Raw genomic sequence first — 25906 nt, forward strand, 5'->3', positions numbered from 1 at the left:
ATATGGTATTTTATCATCACTTTTTATTCATAAACCCACTGTCAAACGGAAGTACTTTGATTATTCTATTTGATTTGTTTTTAGCTTTTAATTATTAATTAAAACGAGTTGTTTGATGCCAATATTTTAAATTTGTGCGGAGTCTAAACTTTTCCTGTTAAACATGAATGCGCCACATTCCCACGATCCAATCAGGTTCCGCGCTTCTCCCACAATCCATTCAGCGTCCGCCCTTCTCCCACGACCCAATCAGCGTCCGCGCTTCTCCTACGACCCAATCAGCGTCCGCGCTTCTCCGACGACCCAATCAGCGTCCGCGCTTCTCCCACGACCCAATCAGCGTCCGCGCTTCTCCCACGACCCAATCAGCGTCCGCGCTTCTCCCACGACCCATTCAGCGTCCGCCCTTCTCCCACGACCCATTCAGCGTCCGCCCTTCTCCCACAATCCATTCAGCGTCCGCGCTTCTCCCACGACCCAATCAGCGTCCGCGCTTCTCCCACAATCCATTCAGCGTCCGCCCTTCTCCCACGACCCATTCAGCGTCCGCGCTTCTCCCACGACCCATTCAGCGTCCGCGCTTCTCCCACGACCCAATCAGCGTCCGCGCTTCTCCCACGACCCAATCAGCGTCCGCGCTTCTCCCACGACCCAATCAGCGTCTTTGCTTTGTGAGCGTGGTCGTTTTGAACCTAGAAGGGCCTTTTCGTCTCGCAACAACTGTGTTACATTTTATGACTGGAAAACGTAGTTTTTTATGAACCATGGACCCAGTTACTTATCGAAAATTACATGAAAATGGCTTAAACTTCCAAAGGTCACTGGAGCGAATCATAAGCAAGGTGCGTGAATGTAGCTCGTTAATGTTAGCATGAGTGAGGCTAATATTAGCTCAGGTTTCTTTGTAAAGGTCGAGTTAGCTAATCTGTGCATTTACTTCCCAAAGTACTCAGTGCTGCAAAATGACGAAGAAGGGACAGAGGTGGACATCCATCGCGGTAACATACGAAGTAAGTGATGAGGATTTGTAATATTCATGCGTTATAGGCCCGCCATGTCTCTTAGTTATTGATGTATAATGGATGTCTGGACATTTTTGGCTCGGTATGGTAAATTGTAGTTTTTTTTTTCGCTAGAGAAATCTGGCCAGCCCGTCCCTTTATATTCATACCTGCGGCTCAGTCAGGTGACCTGATCTCTTGTATGTCTTTGCATGATGAAGCGCTGGAGCGTTGCATGAGTTTGTCAAGAAAGGAACTGGAGCTGAAGATGAGCAAGCTGGAATCAAAGGTTTGGACAGGAAATACATCAACGACAGCCATCAGCTCGTGCTCCATATGAGCTAATGATGCTATAATGATGTATTTGTATGAGTTTCATAATGGAGCTCTGCTCTCTCCTCAGAGCCTGTTAGATTTAGGAGATGAGTCATTACCAGGTATGTGTCTCCTTGCCTACAACAGGAAGAGGTGTTTATGGTTCTCCTGTAAATCTCATTTAATTGTGTGGATTTTTCCTCCAATACAGAATGGGATACAACAAGAAACTCTCAGGTAGGTTCCAGATCTCTATTTTAAAGATCTCTATTTTCCTGTGTGTATGTATATATGCATATATATATATATTTATATATATATATATATATATATATATATTTATATATATATATATATATATAAATATATATATATAAATATATATATATATATATATATATATATATATATAAATATATAAAAATATATATATAAAAAAAAAATATATAAAAAAAAAATATATATATATATACACATTTTAAGAGCCAAGCCCAAAAATATATAATTGCTATAGTGAAATATTGAAAATGTCCATCTCCTCACTCAAAGAACAGATTACCTGAACATGCAGATGTTTTTCATTCCGCACCTTTAGCCGCTGCTTTTCTATCTCTGTTTGGAGGCTTCAGACATTAAACTTGTGTCTGCTGAATTTTGGATTGGTTTCTAAGAGAGCTGAGATTTGACAGACCCTGCTTGTAGGCCTGCCTCTTCAAATCAGATTTAACAGAGAGCTCAAAGCAAATGTTCAGTTTGACCAATCAGTATGGAATAGACCTTCCATTGTCAAACTCTGAAGTACATTGAGTTTCTTTACAGTGAAGCTCAAACGTTCAACCATAGGAACGAGGAGGAGAAAAACAAACTTTTGATGTTATGATGCTTCACTGTCAACAGCTGGACATCACACTTGAAGAAAGTAGGCCTGATGAGTCTTTGTCAGCCAGTGAATCATACGTGGAGGGAGGTGGTAAGAATTCAAGCCTGTTATGCAAAGTTTTTAAAGGCAGGATGTTTCATTTAAATTAAGGTGTCTAATAACTTCCCCCCTTTTGTGTCCCTTAGTCATGCTGAGAGGAGGTGGTCCTCAGCTGTCTGTGTGTCAAACAACCTTCTCTGGGACAGACTTCCAGCCAGAGGAATCAGACAAGGAACTTGAAATGTCCCTGAGTAGTCAAGGCAGCTCTTTAGTTGACCTCTACCCCGGCATGATCAGTCAGATCGGGAGGGCGCAGCATCGGCAGCGCATGTCAAAGGCGGCACACTCTGTGCTCAGGAGATACCGCAAGTGGCGTTGGCAGGCCAACAGAAGCAGCCTGGAGGGAACCTTTAACAGCACACTGAGGCACGCCAACAAACCCCCCCAAAATACAGCTAGGAAGACAACACTCAAAGAAGCCCCCAGCAGCCCCTCGAACAAGCAGTTTCCAGGAATGTCCCGGCGAAGGAGTGAAACTGCTCCTTTGTCTGCGCTGCACGACTGGAATTCACAGCAGCGCTCTCCAGAGGGAGGGAGGGGCTCACTGAGGAGAGACATGCACCAGCCTGTTCTTGTGATGGACTTCTCACGTCCCTCTCAAAGTCCCAGACAAAAAAGGGACCAGTTGAATGAGACATTCACTGTGATGGAACTCTCCCCTTCATCCCTTTCACAGTCCACTGTCAGACCTTCATGGTGCTATAGTCCCTCTGCCAAAGCCTCATTGGACCTGTCTCCTAGGTCTAGAAGGCTGTCACATTCAGGCCAGCCTGCTGGATGCTCCATGTCTGCTCCAATGTTCACCACTGTCAAAGACAGCCTGGTCACCAGTGGCTCCCCAGCCAGGCGAAGCCCCCTGAAAGCACGGGTGGTGGTGAGGGAAACCCTCAGAGGATCCCCGTATGCCGTTTCCAGGAGCCCTCCATCAGATTTTGTGTCAAGCCATTCCAGTGAGCCGTTGAGGTCCAGACCCCATACAACTTTTCTGTCCTCCCCTCCACGCAAGTTTCTCATGCCCCAAACTGTGCTTGAACCTCGAGACTCCGCCCACTCCCCTCAGCCAGCTCGTCTTAAACTCCGGCGGCACCTTTCCTTCGACTCCTCCCTTCCATCAATACATGCCAGTTACTCCCAGAAGGATCTGGACGATGACCTGAAAAGGTTCTACCACAAGTTTGTCTGCCAGAGCAAGTCACCCTTGAACGGCCCACCCTGTCAGATGTGTGCAAGAGCCTCCGAGGCCAGGAGAGACCACTCTTCCCGAACCTTAGTGGCGCTTGCACTGTCACCCCACCGCTTCGCCCTGAAGAAACGCCACAGGGAATTAGACTGGGAGAACCGTCCCCTGTCCAAACGTTCCAGAGAGGGGTACTGCACCTACTCCCCAGGGTCCAAACGCCATGGGAGAGAGATGCTGAGGCGCCGACTCTGTCTGACAGAATTGGATTTTCCTCATAATGGCTTCTTCCAGAGCAGCAGCCAGCGCCTTCATGGAGATGTGCGTCAGGTGCGGGGCTGGCCGCGGTCTGGAGCTGAATCGTCTTGCTTTGGTAAGCCACCTTCTGATGTCACCGTATCAGCCCTGTAGGTTCTGATTCAGAATTGAATGATTGGCACTGATTGTCATTCCACTCAACAGGAGACTCAGTGGAGAGGAACACAGCCCCCAGGTAACTAGAGCCCATCACCTGCTAGGTGCTCAGCAGTCTGCTGCTCTTGTAACTACTTACCATCTTCATTCCTCAACATGTGCAGGAAATGGTGGTAACGAGGGATTCTCACCTGTTCTGGAAAAGCCAACTCAGCCACGGAGCAACAGTTGTTTTGTGAGTTTTCTGGTTCAAATAGAGATTAAAAAGCGTCCGACGGCAGCCTATGTGTTTGTCTACTGTGTGGCTGCCTGAGCGCGACATGAGTTTAACTGTAACTAATTCAGATGGGACTTTCGTCGCTGTAATGACATTTAAACATGTTGGATTTGTTCACAGCTGTAAGTCCAGCTTGTATTCTGTGAGTGAGTGAACATACAAAAGTGTGAATCTTTTGACTGGTTCATACATTTTTCATGGCTTTGTGTTTTTTTTTACCTGTTCATTATTAAAATAAAATTTTGTCAGTGCAAAACTGTTTCTGGAAATAACAGTCCTTGTTTGTGCAGTCAAACTGTTTATTAACTTTCAACTAATTTTAAAGTAAACAAACATGCATAACTCATGACAGTGGTCAACTTAAATGTATTCTATTTTTGGTCACTAAACTTGTGCGCTTTTTTTTTTGACATTTAACTCAAGATATAAAACAATCTGGTAAGTTCTGCAACAAGAATCACTGAGTGCACTGCATAGCAGTTGCCACTAGAGGTCAGTCAAGGCAACATTTTCAGCAGCTGTCAGCCCCTGAGCAGGAGGGAAACTTGAACAAACAGTTACTGCTGCTGTGTATTTCATTTCTCTTCATGTCCCACAGAGCTGAACTGTGGTCAGTCACTCCTTTCTGTCAAACAGAATATTTGCAGAACACAATTCAGCTTTGAAGCTTGGAGTTCATCCACAGTGCGGCCGGGCACTGGTGGAGAGGTTACCACTCCAGCTCCACTGGATATTTCCCAGTCAGACAAGCAGTGCAGTGGCCTACTCTACTGCCACACTTGTTACTAGAGCTGATCATCTTATCCTTCTCGTGGAAGGAGGCGATTCCCTTCTGGACAGCTGAGACCAGCCCCTCCACGGTCAGATACTGGACACTGTCAGCACCTACACGCAACAGATTGTGTGTTATTTTAACGCTCACAATTCATTTGGTGCACACTGACTTTACATCCATGGCTAACACACATGTTCAGCTTTATAAACACTTACCAATGTGTCCGGCAATGTCCTGAAACTCCGGCTTGTTGGCAATGAGCTCCTCCTTGGTGGGAATGTTGATGCCCATGTAACAGGGGAACCTAATGGGTGGGGAGGCTACTCTGATGTGGACCTGTTAACAAGAAGACACCGTTTACCATGATGCTAGCTTTTTTTTGTCGCGAGTAACACGTGCAGTCTGCTGTGCCTTTTGGGAAATACGTGCATCCTCCCCGGATCCAGACAAAATAGAGGCCCATCACTCTTCTTCCCTGCTAGTTAGCTTAGCACAAAGACTGGTCGTGGGTGAGTGAGCGTCCCTCTGTCTGAGACATCAAACACACTCCTGCAAAACAGTCTCTGCCTGCACTAATATACCAAGGGCTGTGTACGCAACATTCACCATGAAATCAAATTACCAGATAGTTATTTTAAAATCAAATAAATAGCCGGAACTACTTTCCTGACTGGCGCAGTGATCGATCAACACCTCAAAAACTTCAGCAGAAAATGTTTGTTGATGACTACAAGAGTGCCTGCTGCTACTCGCCATGGCCGGCTCTGCAGGAGAGGATGAGGAGGATTACTGATTCTGAACCTTACCAGGAGGTGCTAACACTTTCGTTAAATGTCTGACTGAGGGGAGGATGGTCACTAAGTGTATTTCCTAAAAAGGTGGTGTGTTCTTTCAGTTCTGTATTTGCTACTGGTCAATCTTATAAATGTCACGCTTGAGTCAGATAACCTCTGTTGCTCCAGCCTCCTTCAGCAACTTAATGATGGGGGAGATGGTGTTGCCTCTGACGATGGAGTCGTCTATCAGCACCACTCGTTTCCCAGCAAAGTTGTCCGTCAGCGCCCCGAACTTCTTGGCAACTCCAAGCTGCCTCAGGCGGGTATTTGGTTGAATGAATGTTCTCCCCACGTAGCGGTTCTTGCACAGAACCTCGATGTATGGCAGCCCAGACTACAGCAGCACAGGAAGACATTGGAATGGCGACAGAGGCCACTGGGAGGCGGGTGTATGTCAGACATGCTTGTCAGTCCGTGTCAACAACTGACCTGCTGAGCGTAACCCAGAGCAGCGGGGGTCGCGGACTCTGGCACGGTGCTGACCACGTCTGCATCTGTCGGAGCCTCAATGGCTAACTGTCGCCCACAGCGCTGCCTGACAGTATAGACCATCTGTCCTGTAATATCAAGGTAGAAAATACTCTACATCAGACACTTCCTTTTTAAAAATGTATCCTTAAATCTACAAGACTGACATGTTATTTCAATCACTAACAGAGCGTGTGGTGCAGTTTCAAACCTTCAAAAATGGAATCTGGTCTGGCAAAGTAAACATATTCAAATATGCAGAAGGCCGGGAGGTCTCCCTCACGACGGGGGACAATGCTCAGAGACTTGACACCGCGGCGGGATATCTGGACTATCTCTCCTGGGAGGACCTCCCTGTAATACCTGAGAATCAAGGAGGACATAAATGCAGTCTTAACAGACGGCAATAATCAAAGAACGAGTGAACGCTGGAGGCTGTCATGGCTGTCTCGAGTAGGCAGACGTCCCTCCATTGCACTGTGGCAGCACAGCATGGACACCCGCGATCATTCTGCTCTCGTAGAAAAACACTGGTTGGTTTCCATTTCTGTGAGCCGATCATAATCCTTGTGGGCGGCGCTAATCCCAGGATGCAGCAGCCGCGCCCTTCCAAAATAACAACGTTCCGTTTGGGAAAATTGTTTACCTGTATATGAATATTTGTTGTATATTTTCAAAGTCCTGAGAACATCCCTGAATTATCATGATCCAAATCTTTGTCAACACATTTTCAGCGTGTAAACTCCTAGCTAGCAACTAGCTAGGAGTTTAGTGTTGTTTGATGTGGCGAGGGTGACCACAGCAGCACCCAGAGAGCAGCGAGGGTGAAGACTGTCAGATCAAGCAATCACTAACAGGCTCATAGTCCAAAGAGGGGCAGTAGACTGTTGGGGACGTTTCTCTGAAAAACCGATCAAGTCAACTCAGCTCTTCGAGGATTCCCGTCATAACTTACTTTGCACCGATGGACTGGAAGCTGCAGGACTCTGACGACACCACCCAGCCCTCCGTGTCCTCCTCTCCAGCCCCTGACCGAGGAACAAAGAACCACGTTAATCATCCACCAGTTCACACGCCTGACCACTGATCTGATCAGAGGTCAGTCTGGGACACAAAGGTGCTGCGGCTCCAGGGCCGATAACCTCCCCAGAGGCCTGGTCTCTATCAGTTAGGTTCCCATCAGGACTTCACCGCACGATAAACATTTGACTACCTGAGCTGTGCAGTTTAGAGATGGGTACAAGGCGTCCGATGCAAAGAGGTCGATTTCCGTAAGGGTCACGCACAGCGTAGATGACATCTTTGAACAACACCAACAGTGAGTATGATGTCGGGGTCTCGGTCATGAGATTTTTTATCCTGCAATACAAAAAGCAAGCATATCCATACTGTATGAAAAGCTATCCTTTGTTTTCATTGTATTTTAACCACGACGATGCAGCTGGACATCAGCGCACAGACCTGGCCACCCAGTCAGGTGCATCCAGCTCCTCCATAGGTGGAGTAAACGCCAGCAACTGGGTGATGAGCTCGCTGTCTGAGCTGGTGGAGAGGCCTACACCATGACGCATGACCTGCACCCCCACAGACACACACACAGGATGCATACATGAGGATAAAGTCATCATACGGCTGATATATGTTTCCTATCACGGATGACAGACCTTTATTTATTGAGACAAGCTCCCACAGAGAAAAGGCCACTGGGACGCACCGGGAGGGGGGGAGGGGGGGCGGGCAGAGGGACACGCTCACCTTTCGACGCAGGGCGTGAGCGTTGACCAGCTCGCCGTTGTGCGCCACGGCGATCTTGCCGTGAAGTGTGTCCACCACGAACGGCTGGCAGTTCTGCAGCTCTGACATTCCAGTGGTTGAGTAGCGTGTGTGACAGATGCCAAGGTTGCCATGGCGCAGCTTCAGAAGAGCTTCGGGTGGGAAAGCAGTGTTGACTAATCCCATCCCCTAAAAAATATGGCAAGAGGAGTTGGTGAGATTATATCAGTTACATAATAAGCACAAATAAATCGAAGTGTGCAGCGCTGGTAGAGAGCCTGTAACAGACAACATGACATCTATGATTCATAATGAAAAGGCCTTGGTTTATTGAGAGCTGTTTGTGGAGTCTGAATTACTGGATGTTACCTTGTGGGCTGAGTACGTTGGTGGGCTGGCTCCATTACTCGTAACAATCCCGGCACTTTCCTGACCCCTGAGCAGACACAACCAATCACATGCAAATCCTATCAGTGGAGATATGTGAGTAGGAATTGAGTTTCTCTCTCAGGCTTTTTTTTTTTCCCCTGCAAGAATAAACATGTATAAATATTCAACTGCAAATGTTTGACACAAGCCCCGAGGCAAACCAAACTGGTTGATACGGGAAAATGAAGGAGCAATAGGGAGCTGGGAGGAGGGGAAAAAGCCTGTTCCCGGCTGTAAAGCTGCCATATTAAAGGAGTCGTCTTGCTGCAGTTCCAGCCTATTTACCAAGCTGCTTCTCAGATTACAGTTGGGCCCGCCCCCTCACCACACAGCTTAAGCCAGTGGTGAGGCTGCTTTTCTGCATGGAGGCGTTGCTTTCAGGCTTAACCGCCTGGTTGCCTAGGGAACCGGGCAGCAGAGACAGACAGGCTGGGGAAAAGAAAGCGTTTCCAGGTCAGCTCAAACATGGAGAGAGGAGCAGAGAGACAAAGGAGAGGTGATAGAGAGGGGGGAGAGGAAAAGAGCTCGGTGGCGAGGCAATGGGGGGAGGCAGAGGTGCTGGCTCTTGTGTCAGTGTGGGACGAGGTGGGAGCTCAGCACATGGCCGAGAGCAGGACCACATTTGAGCTGATTTCAGAGCGTCTGAGGAGGCTTAGTGTTGTGCGGAGCTGGAGGGACTGTCAGGCCAAGAGCAGGAGCCTGGGACTTCAGAGCAGGAAGCCTGAGGCAGCAGCTGCAAACTACAGCCCTGGAGTGGATGGAAGGCTGGTGGAGGGCTGGGAGGAGGAGGAGGAAGTGGAAGATGTGGGTAATCAAAGAGGAATCTACACTTCCTCAGTCACAATCCCAATGCAGGAAGGTAAATGTAGGTTCAACACCCTTTGTAGTACTGAGATCATAGTATGATGGTGCTCAATGCATTCTAGCATTTAGACAAAATTAGAATGTTAGAGCAAAACTAGCATGTCAAACTGCTTCAAACAGAGGAAAAGCTGCTTACTCTGAGTGTTTCTTGATAGAAATCACAATAAAGATGACGTGTGCTGATGTGCAAACAGGAATGAAGAGTCAAATCCACCGGGCTCTTCCCTTCAATCCCAGTATGACAGAGGAAGGAGGCCGGCACTGGACGGACGACGAGGTGCGGGCGCTGCTGTGTGTCTGGGCCGACCGGCACATCCGGGAGCGTCTGAAGTGCACACTACGCAACAAGTCCATCTTCCAAGAGATGGCCCGCCAGATGCAGAGAACCTTCGGGGTGGTGCGGAACTGGAAACAATGTCGAACTAAATACAAGAACTTAAAGTACGACTACAAGACTGCTAAGAGTGCGCACACCGCTGGCGGCAGCAGTGCAGGGGGGCCCGGGAAGTACATGAAGTTCTTTGACGAGGTGGAAGCCATACTGCTAGATCGCGGACTGGAGAACGGCACCGTGGAGATGAAGAAGAGGTTATATGATGGAGAAGTGGGTGCAGGGAGGCTCTCCAGCTTAGCGGGTCACACTTCAGCCTCGGAGAGCGAGGTGGTGATCGAGATCGACGACGGTATTTCGCAGTCTTCTCTGCTCTTGCAGCTTCGCACCCCAGGATGAAAGATCTTTCCGTGACTTCTGGTTGTTCTTTATCACTTTGTTTTCAGACGACAACAGTGACGATTTCGATATGGACGGCGACATGGACGCTAAATGGAGGGGAGCAGGTTGCCAAAGTAAACATGAGATGCTCTTTACAGATTATTACCTTCCATTTCCTGACTCTGTTTTGTCCTTTCCAGGAGTCCATCTAACACCCATAGACCCGTCCAGCTCGGAGCAGTTCCACGTGGTCACGGTGTCTGACACGGGTCGAAACTGGAGCGACCAGGAGGTGCGAGCGCTGATTCAAGTCTGGTCTGATGAGTGTGTGTGCAGGCAGCTGGAGAGCTCCACCAGGAAGAGAGACATCTTTGTCCAGATCTCCAACCGACTGATGCAGCAAGGCATCGAGCGGGACTGGAAGCAGTGCCACACCAAGTACAAAAACCTCAAGTACCTGTACCGCTCCCTCCAAAGGGGTAAGACGGAGGAAACCGATCCAAGGCGTCTCATGAGGTTCTACGATGAGGTGGACGCCATCATGAATCGCACGACGAACGGCTCACCTGCGGAGCGCCAAGCAAATTCAATTGGACTTTCAATGCCGGGAGGCTGCGAGGAGACCAAACACGCTGAAGGCTATTTGACGAAAGCAGGAGCGATGGAGGACAGAACCTGTAGCTCGGATTCAGCCTCGCCTACCAGCTTCACCGTTACACCAAACAACGATGAACCGCATACCAGCAACGGGTACCGCCCACCGGACCCACAGCACAGACTGAGAAGTGAGCCAAACATCACCACTACATCTCCTCATTCTGCCATCAATCACCACTGACATCCCACCACAACTAAACAGCAGCTTCAAATGTTCCAGCTCTGACCTTTGACCTCTCTAGTGTTAACTCACACGCTACTTGGCTTTTCGATTGACCAAATTTCAACTGTGCATATTATTTACTGATTAAGGGGCGATGTGGAAGAGCGAACTTCCATGATTGGAAACCCTTTTGAGAAAATGAGTTTAAGTTTGATTGTTGTCGTTTATATTAACACCCCTCTGAACAAGGGCTGCCCAAAGTGTGGCAGTGGGGCCAAAATTGGCTCGCCACAAGGCTTGAGTTTTCCTGTCAGACCTGAACAATGGTAATAATAATTAACATCATAACAATAATTTACATAATAACAGCAAAATCAAAATTTAAAGTAATTCAAAAATACACTGAAGGTCAGTGTTTATAAAGTCTATTTGTGAGGCAGAAATACTCGTAAATACGCGCCGTCACTCGCTGGTTCATCATGTGACCAGCTGGTTCATCATGTGACCAGCTGGTTCATCATGTGACCAGCTGGTTCATCATGTGACCAGCTGGTTCATCATGTGACCAGCTGGTTCATCATGTGACCAGCTGGTTCATCGTGAGCTGGAGGGCTGAGGGTCAGCTATGTTTTTTTTTAATGTTATGGTACATTTGAGTTCTGCTGATTCTGAGACTTTCAAAAGACGTTTCCTGCCCGTAAAAAACTGACCTGAACTGAACTGCCCCTTGAGGAATGTCTCGCCATCACTTAAACGTGCAGCGTTTCACGTTAGGGAAGAGGTGGAAGAAAACAGAATCAAAGGAACTTTGTTCCGTTTTACGTGCGTGTTCCCCTTTGACCTGCAGCTCACCGTTAAAGTTCAGTTAGGCCCTAATAGGGAGAACGTTTGGGCACATATGACTTTAAACCTGAGAGCAAATACATGTTTGATGACATCAGCGCAGTAACACTGCAGTAACACAGCTGGAATCTTGGTGCCTGCTTGCTTGTAACTCTCATGTTGTGTGTTGGTTCCAGGCTCCTCAGAGGAAACTCTACCAGCAACCAGAGGAACCAAGAGGAAAGCAGAGGATCCAGGTTTGACGTGTCTGCATTCAGACACACTTCACATGATGTCCGCCAGTGACCCCAGCCGGTCTAATTCAGTCATTCTTGAGTCCCATGATTTACCACGGCGCCTTCAAATTCAATTATGAATAAGCGGATGGTCGTGATGGCGACAAACACATGATGAGCTCCATAACTGGAGCAGAGACGTCCACAAAGAGCTAAAACTGAGCATCTTTATCATTGATTGTTTTACAAACCACAGCGTCCGATATTCAACCCTGCCTCCGCTCTTCTTTCCAGACGCCACCCTGCTGACACCAGCGAAGAAGCTGGACCGGGGTTCTGACCGGGCTGATACCCTGAAACCCCAGTGTAAAGAGGAACAGGATCACATCCCAATCATCGAGATGAACTCGGTGTGTTCCATGGCCTCTCCTGACCCTTCACCTGACAGACAGGTAACCTCAAACCCACGTGACACATGATCAAACTGCCCACTGAGAAGGCTGACGGGGTCCTGGAAGATTGGGATGGATCCCTGAGCTCCAGCGCTCTCAGGTTCCTCCTCATGTCAGACTTTGACTTGACGTGGTTTCAGGCATCAGGCCGCGACAAACGCTGCAAACTGAAGTGGCACCAAGCAGAGTGGCCGCCAAGTTCTCCACCGAAGAACTCAGAGGAGTTGTGCAGTTGATTTAACCAAAACAAATGATTTCTCAGGCTTTTTCTGGAGGTATAGAACCTCTGACAAAAACACACACAGTTCGAGAAAAGTTATAAACGCACATTTTTAACTTTTGAAAGAGAAAAAAATGGCACACTCACACACTCACTCACACTCACACACTCCCCTTCTCCTACCTGTGCTGTAACGCCACCAGCCCCAAGGTGAGGACCTGAGCCACCTCCAGCTGGGTGGGCCACTCTCCCGCTGCCACACACCCGAAAACCCCGCACTCCTCCCCGATACCGGACTCTTCAAACTCCATGCCGTCGCTGGTTCCGCGCGACCCCCGACGGGCTCCTCGCCTCCTGCCTGATCAATCAGCGCGTGCTTGCGTGCCTCGCTCACGCTTGGGCCGAGCACGTGCCAGACTCCGTCAGACACAACGTGGTTGATTAAAACACCATCAAGAGCTGACAAGCGGCCATGAAATCACGAGTCTGGGGGGACCTGGACTTCTACTAACTTCAGCGGGCGAAGCAGCGCCACATTTCTGATTATCAGAATATGTTTAATCACACATCCTGTCTGGACGGAGCCCGCGCGCTGCCCTGGATAACTAATCACCTGATCAATCTAATCGATCCGGTTCCACTGTCCTCCCTCCCTGATGCAGCCGGGAACCTTGTCCTCTTCACAAAGAGAAAATGGGGGTAGTTAAGTTGATAAACGGCCAAAAAAAGTACTTCATCTTGCAATCTCGCAGCGTCGGCGCGTCCCCCAAGCCACGTGGTGTCTAACACGCTGCTGTGATTGGTTGATTGAACCAGCCGAGGGCTCTGATTGGCTGTCGCAGCACGTAAGACGTGCTTGACTTCCCTCTTCTGCTTCCCGCACGCCTTCGGCTGCTTCTTCATCTGACAACTTTTGAAAGTTGAGTGGCGCATCGGTTTTCTTCGTTCTTTGTCTTTCAGCCCCGCAGCTGGTTCCGGAACATCATGGCCTCCACCCAAGGTACGGTACCGCAGGGCCCGGCTCTGTAGCGCGCGGTTCACGCACAGCTTGATTGACGAGGTTCTGATTGATGTGTGTTCGGGTTCCAGAGTTGAATATCGGCAAGAAGCTCAACGAGGGCAAAACCAAGCAGATCTTTGAGCTGGTGGACCAGTCCGGACAGGTTCTGGTCCAGTCCAAAGACCAGATCACCGCTGGGAATGCTGTGAGGAAAGACCAGATGGAGGGCAAGGCTGCCATCGCCAATAAAACCACGAGCTGCGTGTTCAAACTACTGCAGGAATCCGGTGTGTGTGTGTGTGTGAGAGAGAGAGAGGGAGAGCGCGTGCACGAAATTCGAAAGTGTTATAACAAGGGCTTCAAAGAAATGTTGAACTTTGTGTGTGTGCTCTCTGCTTTACAGCTGAAATTAAGTTTTTGTTGTAGAACAAATGTTTAGTAGAAATGCCAGGCACTGGTACCAGTATGGCTCTTGGTTCAAACGTGAACAGTATCCGGCCCTGGTAATCTCACCTTGTTAGGAGGGGTGTGTGTGTGGAGGGGTGTGTGTGTGTGTGAGTGTGGACTCATCATCTCTTACCCTGGCTAGGGGTCAGTGAGTGTCATTTCGGTGTTGCAATTCCTGAATGAAAGCAGAGCCGAGCAATAATCACATGTTAAAAACCTCCATCTCAGGAAATGGGAGTCACAATTTCTTAAAACACATTTTTGTGATGTAGAAATCTCAGATTAGCAGCTAATAATCCCGCTAACAGCAGCTGAGAGGTTTTCTTTTTCCAAGATTTAAACAAAGCAGTTTTTCTGTTCTACTGCAGTATCTTTCTATGATAAATTCCCCTTTCATGTGTTTCATTCAGGTCAAAATCAAATAGTAGCGCAGTTGAAGTGTCTTAGTGTGATGTGCCGCGTACGCGAGCGGCGGCGGTGACGTCGTGTGGCGCCACAGGCTCACAGGTTCTGATATTTGCTCTAAAAGGCCCAGGTTCCTTCATGTCTCCCCATCTTGCACTAATTCAGAGGTAATTGGATAACCGTGGCCCATCGGCCTCACGTCAGCTGAGATGTGCTAATGACTGCCTTGTGACTTGAAACTTGTCTGCTTGTAGTCCCCGCCCACACACACACACACACACACACACACACTCTAGTGTTTCCCTGTCACATTAGGATTGAGACAATTCTCTATCTACTTTGTCCTCAGGCATTAAAACTGCTTTTGTGAAGCAGCACTCGGACACGGCCTTCATCGCAGCCCACTGTGAAATGATCCCCATCGAGTGGGTGTGTCGGCGGGTGGCCACCGGCTCCTTCCTCAAGAGGAACCCTGGCGTGAAAGAAGGCTACCGTTTCTCGCCCCTGAAGATGGAGATGTTCTTCAAAGTCAGCCTCTATAGTAACCGTTGCTGCAACTCTCATCCTGCATGGGTTGCAGTCGCATGAAAATGATGCAGTCAACCTCCTTCGTTTCAGGATGACGCCAACAATGACCCCCAATGGTCTGAGGAGCAGCTGCTGGAGGCCAAGTTCTGCCTGGCAGGCCTCACCATTGGCCAGTGTGAGGTGGACATCATGAACCGTAGCACCGTGGCCATCTTTGAGATCCTGGAGAAGGCCTGGGCCACCCAGAACTGCACGCTGGTGGACATGAAGGTGTGTGTGTGTGTGTGTGCTGCACTGCTGCCCTCTGCTGGCGTGTTATTTGTTGTTGTTATTATTATTATTATTATTATTATTATTATCCTTTTTGTGTCAGATTGAGTTTGGTGTGAATGTGGCGACTCAAGAGATTGTCCTTGCTGATGTGATTGACAATGACTCCTGGAGGCTGTGGCCAGCTGGAGACCGAAGCCAGCAAAAAGACAAGCAGGTTCACATTTTGACGTTTTCATTTTTGTGTCTTTATTCACCATCAAAAGCATCCTAAGCAGATCGTGCTGCCCTCTCTCTGTAGGTGTACCGAGACCTCAAAGAAGTCACCCCCGAGGCCATGCAAATGGTGAAGAGGAACTTTGAGTGGGTCTCTGACAGGGTCAAGGTACGCCAGCTGTGTCCTAATCTGTTTGCCTTGTAATCATCTGTGGCTCAACATAAGCCAGCCCTCCACTTTGATCATTGACAAATTGGTCCTAAATTTTAAAAAGATACATAAAATCAAGTTTTTCATGTGTGAAGTTGGTCCTTGTACAGTTAGGAAGGGTTGTCGTGGAGCTGATGAGCGCTGTGCTCTGTCCCCAGCTGCTGCTGGAGCCCCAGGCCAGCGGCAGGGTGGTGGTCCTGATGGGGTCCACCTCAGACATGGCCCACTGTGAGAAAATCAGGAAGGCCTGCACCTCCTTCGGGATCCGCTGCATCCTGAGAGTCACCTCGGCACACAAGGGTCCAGATGAGACCCTCCGCATCAAAGCGGAATATGAAGGTGCTCCTTCACTTCAGCATATTTTCTTCTTCATTCATGAGGAGGTGTGTCCTCTGTCCTAATATGGATGTGTGGTTCCTCAGGTGACGGCGTCCCCACTGTATTCGTGGCCGTTGCTGGCAGGAGTAATGGTCTTGGTCCAGTGATGTCGGGAAACACGGCGTATCCGGTCATCAACTGCCCCCCTCTCACACCAGACTGGGGTGCGCAGGACGTGTGGTCGTCCCTCCGTATGCCCAGCGGTACGAATCCGTTTCTGCCTCGCACCTTTTTTACCGTCCCACTTGATTCATGTATCCTAAGCGCTGCGTTTGTCGCTCCAGGTCTCGGCTGCTCCACTATCCTCTCCCCGGACGCCGCTGCTCAGTTTGCCGCTCAGATCTTCGGGCTGACCGATCACCTGGTGTGGTGCAAGCTGAGGGCGTCCATGCTCAACACCTGGGTGTCTCTCAAGCTGGCGGACAAGAAGCTGCAGGCCTGCAGCCTGTGAGGCTGGCGAGCTGAGCGCGCTCGTTTAGGGCTTGGTTTTACGTGAAAATCCATGAATGGTAGAATCGTTACTGTGTCACACATGAATCATTCCATCTAACAACAACAACAAAAAACATTTATTAAACTTCTTACTGAAATGTTTCTGATTGTTGTTTTTTTTCTGATTCCACCGCGATGTCCTGTTGATCTGATGGGTAACGCCCCCTACACACATTTCAGCCTCCATTTCTAAACGCTAGATGTTGCTGCGTTTGTGCTACTAAGATTGTAGTCTCTCTTTTAAAGACAGTCCTGCAGTGAAACTCTGCGTCCAGTGTTTCGGGTCATGTCCTCATTTCTGTCACTGATAAGAGGCCTGGAAGCTCTGATGCTAGCAGTTTGCTACCCAGTTAAACTTCATTCAGGGTTTGTGGTCAAAGTGTCAAAAATAAACGTGTCTTTGAACCAGAGGCGCTCATGTAGCTGAGGAGAACGCTGCCTAACCCACTGCACAGCAAGGTGGCGCTAGAGAACACACCCTATACAGTTGGGCAACTGAATTTGATCCTCATTTAATGGCAAAAACCAAATCATGTCTGTTCTACCAAATACTGAGTCATGGTTCACAGATGGTGGTGGACTTTGGTACCTCAGACCCATTGGGGGATGGCTTGAACAACAATATGGGGGGGGGGGGGGTACGTCGTTACCTTCTGCCACCAGGAGGCGCTATGACTGACCTCAGGGCTCATTTTACATCCCTCCTCCAGATTTGGTGAAAATCCCTCTCATAGTTTCTTCCTCATCCTGGAGCTAAACAGTCCACAGCCTCATGTCCTCGGTGGCGGAGGTATCAGCAGGCCTGGGACCTGAACCATATCCAAGTCAAGAGGGGCCCTGCAGTGTGGACGACGTTTGGAATCCTTAAAATGCTCTGTAAGCCCTGACGACTGTCAAGTGTTGTTTACGTGAAATCTTTCAACGTTCAGAGTATAAAAGGGCGCATTTGAAACCTAAACCAGGTCTAAATGATAAATGAGCTCAACTGCATACGTGTTGGTTTGTGCTGCAGCCCGAGGGCTCCTGCCTCCATCTGCGTCTCCCTCGCTGAGTGCTTGTTCAAAGTAGCAGTAGCTAATGAAGTGGGAGGCAGCACTCCTACCTCCCTCATAGAGGCTCCTGTCTGTGTTCGCCTTCTGAACCACGTTCGTGAATCCACATTAGGAGCTCAGATGCAGAACCTCTAGTCGGCCACAAGAGGGCGCCTTTATCCCACGCTGAAGTCTTGACCTTTCAATCCGTTCCAGTAGTTTGCAGCCAAGGGAATGAGTCAGAATATCATGCCACCTTTTTATATATTTATATAAATTACCGCTATTATAGCACAGCTCTCCCTTTGATAACAAATGAAGGATATAACGAGCCGTGATGTGTCTTTGTTCACGTGTGGGTGGAGGTGGGAGGATGCAAGTGCTGATGGTGGTGGAGAGCCATGCAGATGAGTGCACAGGCTGATATCAGTCTGGATCCTGGCATTTCAAATTCAGTCTCATGCTTAAACACATATCAGCCTTCCCATCTTTGTGTTTGTGCGCAGCAGAAAGACTGGAGGTACAGCTGCAGAAATGACATGGACCCAGTCTCCTTGACAACTGTAACTCGGCAACAATAACTCTATATACAATAAGCTGCCTCTTCTCATAGCTCTGCTCTGCAGGTCCAGTTTATACCTTCTTTACTGGCCGGTCAGTGCTTGTCTGTGTACACGGAAACCTGAGTGAGAGGCTTGGCTTTATGCCATGCTTGTGTTGTTACTTTGCATCATGAATGCATCCCTCTAACAAGCAAGACTTGGCCACACGAGCAGAAAGGAGCCCAAACAAGTGTATCAAGACTCAAAAAAGCAATTTATTTAACTGTCAAAGCTATGACGGCGGTAATCAAGTGTCACTCTTTATTTACATGTGTTCTACAGTAATATTTCATCTTTGTTTTAGTCTTGTGTACAAAATGTCTGTGGATAAATATCATGACTACCTTGTTCACTCCCCCAGCTGGATGATGATCTCAGCTTTGTCCACAATTTGCAGTATTACTCCCTCTGTTTCACTTCAATGCTATACTACACTTCCAGCTATTGGTGCTAATGATCTAACCATCACATGCCTCATCACAGTGCCCCCAGATCATGGCAGGAGCGGGACTTCTGCCGCAGGAACCTGCCCACTTCCCGCTCTCGTGGATACCGAGGAACCAAGCTGGACAGGAAGCGTTTGGCACGCGAGGTGATGCTTTCGCGTTGGCCACCTCCGCTCATGTCCTCTGCGCTGCTCCCAGGGGGCCACGGGGACTGGCCCCTGGCTAACCGCACAGCGCACTCTAGGAGCTCTGGGGTACGGTGATCCAGAGAAGCAGAGATCTCGAGATAGAGACAGTTGAAGAGGGCAGCGCTGGACATGGCCTCTGAGGGGAGAGACACAACCATGAAGCCACAAAAACGCACAAGAGATCAGGAGAACAAAGAAGCCCTGCTTCATTCTTTCTATGTGCTGCTTATGCTGACGCAGGTCAAGTGGCAGTGTTCACCCTGGACATGCTGCCAGTTCAGCGCTAACACAGATGAACGTTCATATTCACACCTACAGCCAAGGTCCTGTCTCCATCATGATCTGCTAGTGACAGGCAACAGGCCTGGAAACCGAGAAACTCCTTTTTACCTCCAACAGGGAGCGAATTTCAGGGGCCTTTGAGAGTTAAAAGAAACAACTTTGAGGCTGATTTTGACCAAACCTGGCGGAGGGGTTCTGTATGGACTAAGGAAGTTCCTCTTAAATTTGGGGATGGCAAGAGGAAATTTCAGTTACACTTAGTGGAGCAACCAGATCCATCTTAGATCTGATCAGAACCGGCTTGGGACCTCGGTGATGGCTCACTGTGAAGAATGTTTGTTTGTGGTAAACAGTGTCACTGAGGCGAGGTGGCAGATTTTGATATTTCACCAAAGAAAGGAAAACTGACACAAACATCGCTTGATTTACTTTGTAATTACATTGTGTTTCCCTCATGCAATATAATATAAGGTAGGTGCGGAATGTAGCACCACCGAGCGAACGCAGGAAGTGATATTTTGCCTAACAGGACCCAAGCAGCTAAGTGCCAGGGGCCAGAGGTTTCCCCTTGGTGGAGGAATGTGCTGTCCGAGTGCTCTCTGCTTTACAGCTGAAATCACATTTTTGTTGTAGAAAAACGTTCAGTACAAATACCAGGCACTGGTACCAGTGGTTCAAACGTGAACAGTATCCAGCCCTGGTAATCTCCCCATGTTAGGGTGTGTGTGTGTGTGTGTGTGCGCGCGCGCGCGTGTGTGTGCGCGCGCAACTTATATAGTTGTACAGCCAGTGTGCTGCTAATGATCTCTGCTGTGACTCCCTTCACACTCCCACAACACTGAAGCTGACATTTCATTTTCACGTATTTCTCCCAAGCGACCGAGTGTTTACTGACGAAGTCTTGAAATGTCAGCACTGAGCGTGAGGATGACAGCCATGCTGGAAGAAAACAACAAGACGGACAGGGAAAAGGGCAACCCCAAGGAGAAATCACAGCTTCGTCTTACCTTGAGAGGTGACCTCACGGGAGCGAACAAGGTCACTCTTGTTACCGACAAGGATGATGGGAGTTTGGGGTTGAGTCTCTCTCAGGAGCAGTCGGAGCTGAGCGGTACGATGAAAACTACGCCTGTCAGTCACAGAGAACACCAGAACACATACCTCACACTGCAGAGCTGACAGGTCCTGACACACACACACACAAAACACACACACAGAAAAATAATTTCAGCTTGATTATGTTGCCAGGTATCAGGAAGACATACTCTCACTCTTAAGGCTGAGCTCGGCAGCGTATTGGCAGGTGGTGCTGCCAAAGCCTCGCATGTGAAGTAGCCATGGACGTACTGCCTGGGGGAATAACAGACAATAGAGAGCTTCAACTAAAATCTCCCATGATGCAGTGAGAAATTACTGTTGCATCAATTCCTGGTGACACGCTCATCTTCTCCAAGTCAAAGAGAAACAAAATCCCTAAAAATAAATATACCAGCTTCAATTTATTCAAGACTAAACCTCTGCCTGTCTTTGTTAGAGCTGTCACAGTCTGTCGACATCTCATTCAGTTGGTATCAAATCCAAAACTGAACATGCACTAAATGTAACTTTTTTGTGGCCTAATAATAGAGGGAGAGTGTAACACTACAATTATATAAGCGAGTTCTCTCTGAGGCCGGCATAACAGTGTCTCTCACAACAAATAAACGTCATTGTCATGTAAAAATCCCCACACAGAGAGGACGGTATGTGTTACGAGGGTGTGTGTTTGTTGCTTCCACACATCCACCTCTGTATTTCACACTCACACACACACACACACACACACACACACCTCAGAACTGCCCTCGAGGGAAAGGAGGGAAAAGTGTGCAAAACAGCCCGATAATGAGCTTCCTCCAGTCAACCAGATGGAGATGCAGCATGTTTGTCCTCTCTTTTTTTGCCACAGTGTTTCTCTGAGGTCAGTAGGACTTTTTTGTCACAGTGCCTTTGAGTACAATAAACCACATCATGTTGCGCTTAATTTACCCATCTGCAAAATGCCACATTTGCGGTAAACAGCTTCGGTTCTAGCAGTGGAGTTGCTCGTCTTTTTCTGTGTTATTTTTAACATCTTCAGGTTATTTCTTGCAGACATGTCCCTGGCTGACTGTGGGTCTTATTTCCAGATGATCTTGTCTGCTAGCAACCTGAATACAGTCACGACTATGCTCACACAATATAGCACACCAGTATCTTGTGCAACAGACACGTTTCAGATGCAAATACAGCAGTCTGGGATAAGAAAAGTCAATCAAAACAGAAATAAGCAGGTATATTTGTAGCCCTGGCAGCCCACTGGTCCAAGAACTCACACATCAGGGGACTGAGCGTGTGGGAGCAGTCAAGTGTTGTTTGGCTCACCTGCCTCCAGTTGTCATAGATAATGATGGTGCTCTCCTCATCATCAACAGTGACTGTGCGTAGATAACCCTCCCCTAGAGACAGGAGAGCAGTGGTTAGGTCTCACATGGGAGATGTGATCTATCTACCTGCTGCTCACTGTGAGCGCCACCATGGGCTGCCTCTCCTTTGCATCATATCACTGTCAACAAACAGCCTCGTACCCTCAGAATCCACTGACGCAGTCCTGTCCATGTCCCCTGCGAGGGCTATGGCCAGTGAAGACTTCCCCACACCGTTCTGCCCCAGGAGGGCGATCTTCAGGGGCCCATCGGGTCTGCCCTCCAGTGCAATGGTCAGAGTGTCATCCAAGGCAGGACTGAAGCTGAGGGGTGAAGCAGAAGGTCCAGCTGCACCTGATGTCCAGTCGCAGTCATCATGGACGGCCTCTTCCCGTCTGAGCTGGTGCTTGATTGGCAGAGGAGTGCTTCCTCTGCGGACCGTGGGGGTGCTGGACAGAGTCATGCTGTCACACTGGAGCAGAGATGGAACACAGGAGCTCTTACAGCTGCTCTCTGCTCACACGGGATCTTTCTCATGTAATACTGAGACATGAGGGACACAAATTATAGAGCAAAAGGTCAAAGTGGAAGCTGCGGAAACCACTCGCTGGACCCCGCAAATCCCACAGTGCCACTCAGTCTTTAACCAGGCAAACTAGCATGCATCAGTCTGCAATTATTTTTCCGTTGTTTGAAACGAAACCCACAGGAACCTCGATGATGTCATCAGGGTTATTCTCTTCACTCACACCAAAAATAGGAGCGTTTTTTTTTGGCTGCTTGGGGCTGCAAACCCACCGCACATCTGATTTTAGCTGCTTCAACACACATCCAGCAGACATGACCTGAGCTCACACAACAAATCTCCAATATGCATGATTCCTGTCACTCTTTCTGTTCTCCCTCAACTCCTGTTAGCAGTAGTTTTCTCATGGCCGCCGCTGCCAAAAAAGAATCATATCTGAATAATAATTCTATGACAGAGGAGAAACCATATCAAAACAGCACCTCTGTGACCACAAAATCAAAACAAGAACTAGAATCGTGACTGCTGTGTTATATTTTCATGTCTTGGGTGAATTAAGACTTCATGTTGTGCAATAGGAGATGGGGGTTTTTTTTTCTCCAAAAATGAGTGTTGTAACACCAAAACTCCCTAAATTAGACTCTCACTGCTCTTTGACACATTAATTTTGACCATTTATTAATGGCAGATAACATCCGAAGCATTCTAACTATGGTTTATACTGTGAGGGTGTGGAATAGGAACAGCATCTAAGGATTAAACATCTCCGTTTAGAGCAAAGACGAACAGCTCTCTGAGTTTGATGAGCAACGCTCCGCGCCGCATCAATCATCCGCTTCAGCGTAATTAGAAGCAAAAGAATAATTCTATCGGCAAAAACGTGGATTTAGTGAAGAAAATTAGAAAGTGACTCATAATCTGCTAGTAGTAGCTGGTAATGCAGGAAACCTCCTCCACGCACTTACCTACCCACACACACACACACACACACACACACACACGCACGCACGCACGCACGCACGCGATCGCTGCATCCTACCGTGGCCGCTTTCTCCTCAGTGTTGACTCTTTCTTCGGGCACATCTGTCGGCATCTGCAAACTGAAACGAAGCGAACTAGATAAGGACTCCCAAAGACACACCAATTCAGCCTCACGCTCTCTCTCTCACACACACACACTCGTCCTCCCCCTCCTCCACCACAGCTCACTTACTTCACAAACCCCAGCCCGAGCAGCCTGGTAAGGTCTCTCACCTGTCACGCAGCTCTCCGCTACTAAAAGGAAGCAGGGACTCTCTCTCTCTCTCTCTCTCTCTCTCTCTCTCTCTCTCTCTCTCTCTCTCTCTCTCTCTCTATCTCAACGTAGGTTTCTCTTTCTGCCTTGCTCTCTCTGTCCCTCTCTCTGTATCCCTGTATCCCCGTCTCTCTCTCTCTCTCTCTCTCTCTCTCTCTCTCTCTCTTCTATTTCCTGTGATGGGGGCCCACGATCAGGAACCGCAGTCGTCATTCATCACCACCAACTCACTGATTTCACTCTGCGCTTATTATTATTATTATTATTATTATTATTATTATTATTATTAAATCCACAGACAGATCAAATCAGTTGCTACCAGAGGAGTCAGGCGGTGCTGAGTGTGCTGCAGGTGGAACAGGTGGAGCTGTGATGGACGGCAGCAGCAGCAGCGGCAGGAGAGATGCGCTCTCATCCATTGACCCCTGGAAGGTGGAGGCGATGCAGAGACTTCCCGCTGGGGGGCAGCATAACACAAGATTTGCTTGATTCTCTCTCTCTCTCTCTCTCTCTCTCTCTCTCTCTCTCTCTCTCTCTCTCTCTCTCTCTCACTCCGTCCTTGGGGGATATATGTTTGAAATGTGTCACCCCCTGGGTGTTCCTTTTGCGGAGGTTGCTCACCTCCACACCCGTCTCTCATACGTCCCCCGTCCCCTGTTGGGAACACACTCGGCCTTTCCCTCACCTGATTATACATCATTTTATTCAAGCCATTTGTAGTCTCCAATCCAAGGAGTGTATTTAGTCATGTTCTCTGTCAGAATGTAAGTGTGGCCACGAGTGGTGCACAGCGCTTGTGCATCCCTCCCACACAAAGCCACAATAGACTCCGGCAGTGAGCCGCCAGGGCGCTATTATAGCCCTAATCCTGCTCCTATTATACAGGCCAGAGAGAGAGCGAGAGACACAGAGAGGGAGGTAGAGCTGAAGATGAGGTCATCCCAAACAGTGCACACCCAGGGTCACTGCCTCACTATAGAGGGACAGAGATAAAGCGAGGGATGCGGCAGGGCGTGGGGCTGCAGGCCGAGCTGGGAGATGCTCAAAGAGGTGAATGGAAAGGAGACGAGGTTAAAACCCGTGTCCACAAAAACACACCACAGCGTGCCAGAGGGGGTAAAGTACGTAAAGTTTATTTCATATGCATATGAAACCACACTACAGTAGGAGCAGGAAACCTTGATAATGGCCATCACTTTTGTAATAATGTTAATTCTAATCACAAGTGGATGAAATAATATACTGTAGGAAAGTAAAAATACATGCTAATGGAATAAAACCAGTGTAGTAAAATTAGCATCAGTACACAATGAAACAATGAATAAATACTGAATAAATAAGTGAATAAATAAAAGAACAATTTATTTAACCTACACCCAAACAAAATAAATAACTCTAATGCATGAACCCTGGCAATGATTTCATGGGACCGTTAAGAGGGTGTCTCCATGAAGAGATTTTTTTCTTTTTTTTCTTTTTCTTTTTTCATTTTTATCCCTGCACCATTATTTTCCTGTTGTGACCGTAGCCCACAGTACCCGAGTCCACAGTGACCAGCTCTGTGGTGCCACATATTGCATTAATGTGGTGATTGTCCCTGTTACAGAGGTGTTCAATCTACCCGAAATAAGCTTCTCTAGCCTGGAGAACTGGATACAACCACACAAATCATGCCACACTCTCTGATGTGTTCCTTTGTTTCGTTATTGCTTTAGTTTAGCACACCACCACCACCAGCTCCACTTCTTTGCATGTAAAAAAAAAACCCTCTATATTTAAGAGAAAACAGCAAGTCTTTCCTGTAAATTTGACAGGAACACGCCAGCTTTCAGGCACTACGCTTGTTGTCTATCCCCCTCAGAGCCAGACAAGATGATAGGTACCTTCCTCTCCTCTGTGTGTGCATTAGAACCACAGAGACCAGCTGACCGCTAGTTAGCATAGCGCATGGATGGAAGTGAATGGGAAGTGTTAGCATACCTCAGTTTAATGTCATCAAATACATCAAGTGGAGGATTTTGGTTTGTCCAGAAGTAAGCCTCCTCATCCTCTCTCAGTCTCTGCCATGATTAGTGGCAGCAGCCGTTACTCAGGTCCTCAACAGGTGTTTGAGGTGCTGCATCAAATAACTGCGTTTTTTTGGAAACTGCTTCCCGCTGCGTATGAGTCTAATATTACATTGTTTTGTAATTTTTATTTGTAATTTCACAATGAATATTATGAGCACACCTAGCTGTATTAATGCAGGCAGAGACCTCTTAGTAAAACCATATATTTGATGACTTTACACTGAGCTATGCTAACGCTCCCTACCCACTTCCATTCATTGTGCTAAGCTAACTAGCAGTCAGCAGGCCTCTGGGGGTCTCAGCTCCCTAAGGCATACACAGAGGGCTTGTCAGACTCTGGGGAGGATGGGGAATAAGCATATTCCTCCACAAGGTTGGTGTGCTCCTTTCATGGTTGAAAGATGCCATCTCCAGCTAGCAAAAGGTAGATGTCTTTGCTAAAACACAAGAGCAATTCCCCACTTTTCATTTAGCACAATCACTGGAAGATTCCCATGAAAGGTATCC

The 25906-nt window shown here is 48.1% G+C and overlaps 5 protein-coding genes across 9 annotated transcripts in view; 2 read left to right on the forward strand and 3 right to left on the reverse strand.

The window, feature by feature from the left end:
- Window positions 1-640: 640 nt before the first annotated feature.
- Window positions 641-4419, forward strand: hjurp (Holliday junction recognition protein). The gene is made up of 9 exons (XM_086224698.1): window positions 641-842; window positions 947-1010; window positions 1223-1290; window positions 1405-1438; window positions 1528-1553; window positions 2214-2286; window positions 2382-3845; window positions 3935-3965; window positions 4051-4419. The coding sequence occupies exons 1-9, from the start codon at window positions 765-767 to the stop codon at window positions 4061-4063; spliced, it is 1851 nt and encodes a 616-aa protein (XP_086080824.1). The 5' UTR covers window positions 641-764; the 3' UTR covers window positions 4064-4419.
- Window positions 4420-4461: 42 nt separating this feature from the next.
- Window positions 4462-13341, reverse strand: ppat (phosphoribosyl pyrophosphate amidotransferase). Its single transcript, XM_086224699.1, has 11 exons — window positions 12754-13341; window positions 8385-8451; window positions 7998-8204; window positions 7704-7816; window positions 7456-7601; window positions 7198-7270; window positions 6454-6605; window positions 6204-6331; window positions 5887-6108; window positions 5154-5274; window positions 4462-5048 (listed from the first exon to the last, which is right to left on the reverse strand). The coding sequence occupies exons 1-11, from the start codon at window positions 12879-12881 to the stop codon at window positions 4873-4875; spliced, it is 1533 nt and encodes a 510-aa protein (XP_086080825.1). The 5' UTR covers window positions 12882-13341; the 3' UTR covers window positions 4462-4872.
- On the forward strand, window positions 9008-16619 carry paics (phosphoribosylaminoimidazole carboxylase, phosphoribosylaminoimidazole succinocarboxamide synthetase). 2 transcript variants are annotated; one of them, XM_086224696.1, is made up of 15 exons: window positions 9172-9303; window positions 9503-9991; window positions 10086-10145; window positions 10221-10805; window positions 11860-11919; window positions 12193-12350; window positions 13531-13570; window positions 13660-13857; window positions 14772-14950; window positions 15041-15220; window positions 15324-15437; window positions 15522-15605; window positions 15806-15986; window positions 16070-16228; window positions 16310-16619. In XM_086224696.1, the coding sequence occupies exons 1-15, from the start codon at window positions 9294-9296 to the stop codon at window positions 16474-16476; spliced, it is 2664 nt and encodes an 887-aa protein (XP_086080822.1). In that variant the 5' UTR covers window positions 9172-9293; the 3' UTR covers window positions 16477-16619. The 2 variants fall into 2 exon arrangements, with proteins under 2 accessions (XP_086080823.1, XP_086080822.1); XM_086224697.1 differs by having other exon boundaries at window positions 9008-9303; window positions 10086-10805.
- A 1738-nt stretch (window positions 16620-18357) lies between these two features.
- LOC147250245 (GTP-binding protein REM 2-like) lies at window positions 18358-23428 on the reverse strand. Of its 2 annotated transcripts, none has more exons than XM_086223889.1 (6): window positions 23291-23428; window positions 23076-23136; window positions 21673-21982; window positions 21470-21543; window positions 20074-20251; window positions 18358-18920 (listed from the first exon to the last, which is right to left on the reverse strand). In XM_086223889.1, exons 2-6 carry the CDS (start codon window positions 23127-23129, stop codon window positions 18628-18630), a joined length of 909 nt encoding a protein of 302 aa, XP_086080015.1. In that variant the 5' UTR covers window positions 23130-23136; window positions 23291-23428; the 3' UTR covers window positions 18358-18627. The 2 variants fall into 2 exon arrangements, with proteins under 2 accessions (XP_086080015.1, XP_086080014.1); XM_086223888.1 differs by having other exon boundaries at window positions 23250-23303.
- Window positions 23429-24260: 832 nt separating this feature from the next.
- The window catches only part of nrl (neural retina leucine zipper), a 9399-nt gene continuing 7753 nt past the window's right edge, over window positions 24261-25906 (reverse strand). For all 3 annotated transcript variants that reach the window (XM_086224990.1, XM_086224988.1, XM_086224989.1), the window contains one exon: window positions 24261-25906. This exon is cut by the window's right edge and continues 876 nt beyond it. The gene's annotated coding sequence lies outside the window, so the exon portion shown is untranslated.

This window comes from Aulostomus chinensis, chromosome 14 (genome assembly GCF_037954235.1).
Source record: "Aulostomus chinensis isolate RoL2024-O1b breed Wild chromosome 14, RoL_Achi_v1.0, whole genome shotgun sequence".
In the NCBI taxonomy this organism is placed as follows: Eukaryota; Metazoa; Chordata; class Actinopteri; order Syngnathiformes; family Aulostomidae; genus Aulostomus; species Aulostomus chinensis.

What these genes read in the sequence shown, in the direction of transcription:
- paics (XM_086224697.1), top strand. Translation starts at nt 9,045, where the DNA reads ATGGCCGAGAGCAGGACCACATTTGAGCTGATTTCAGAGCGTCTGAGG. An exon ending in CCCACAGCACAGACTGAGAA is followed by an intron (nt 10,806 to 11,859) that starts GTGAGCCAAACA and finishes TGTTGGTTCCAG; the next exon opens with GCTCCTCAGAGGAAACTCTA. An exon ending in CATCATGGCCTCCACCCAAG is followed by an intron (nt 13,571 to 13,659) that starts GTACGGTACCGC and finishes TTCGGGTTCCAG; the next exon opens with AGTTGAATATCGGCAAGAAG.
- ppat (XM_086224699.1), bottom strand. Translation starts at nt 12,881, where the DNA reads ATGGAGTTTGAAGAGTCCGGTATCGGGGAGGAGTGCGGGGTTTTCGGG. An exon ending in GCACCTGACTGGGTGGCCAG is followed by an intron (nt 7,602 to 7,703) that starts GTCTGTGCGCTG and finishes TTTGTATTGCAG; the next exon opens with GATAAAAAATCTCATGACCG. An exon ending in GGACATTGCCGGACACATTG is followed by an intron (nt 5,049 to 5,153) that starts GTAAGTGTTTAT and finishes TGTTGCGTGTAG; the next exon opens with GTGCTGACAGTGTCCAGTAT.
- hjurp (XM_086224698.1), top strand. Translation starts at nt 765, where the DNA reads ATGGACCCAGTTACTTATCGAAAATTACATGAAAATGGCTTAAACTTC. An exon ending in TGAGCAAGCTGGAATCAAAG is followed by an intron (nt 1,291 to 1,404) that starts GTTTGGACAGGA and finishes CTCTCTCCTCAG; the next exon opens with AGCCTGTTAGATTTAGGAGA. An exon ending in AGGAGATGAGTCATTACCAG is followed by an intron (nt 1,439 to 1,527) that starts GTATGTGTCTCC and finishes CCTCCAATACAG; the next exon opens with AATGGGATACAACAAGAAAC.
- LOC147250245 (XM_086223889.1), bottom strand. Translation starts at nt 23,129, where the DNA reads ATGCCGACAGATGTGCCCGAAGAAAGAGTCAACACTGAGGAGAAAGCG. An exon ending in TGCGTCAGTGGATTCTGAGG is followed by an intron (nt 21,544 to 21,672) that starts GTACGAGGCTGT and finishes TCCTGTCTCTAG; the next exon opens with GGGAGGGTTATCTACGCACA. An exon ending in CCGTGAGGTCACCTCTCAAG is followed by an intron (nt 18,921 to 20,073) that starts GTAAGACGAAGC and finishes CTCTCCCCTCAG; the next exon opens with AGGCCATGTCCAGCGCTGCC.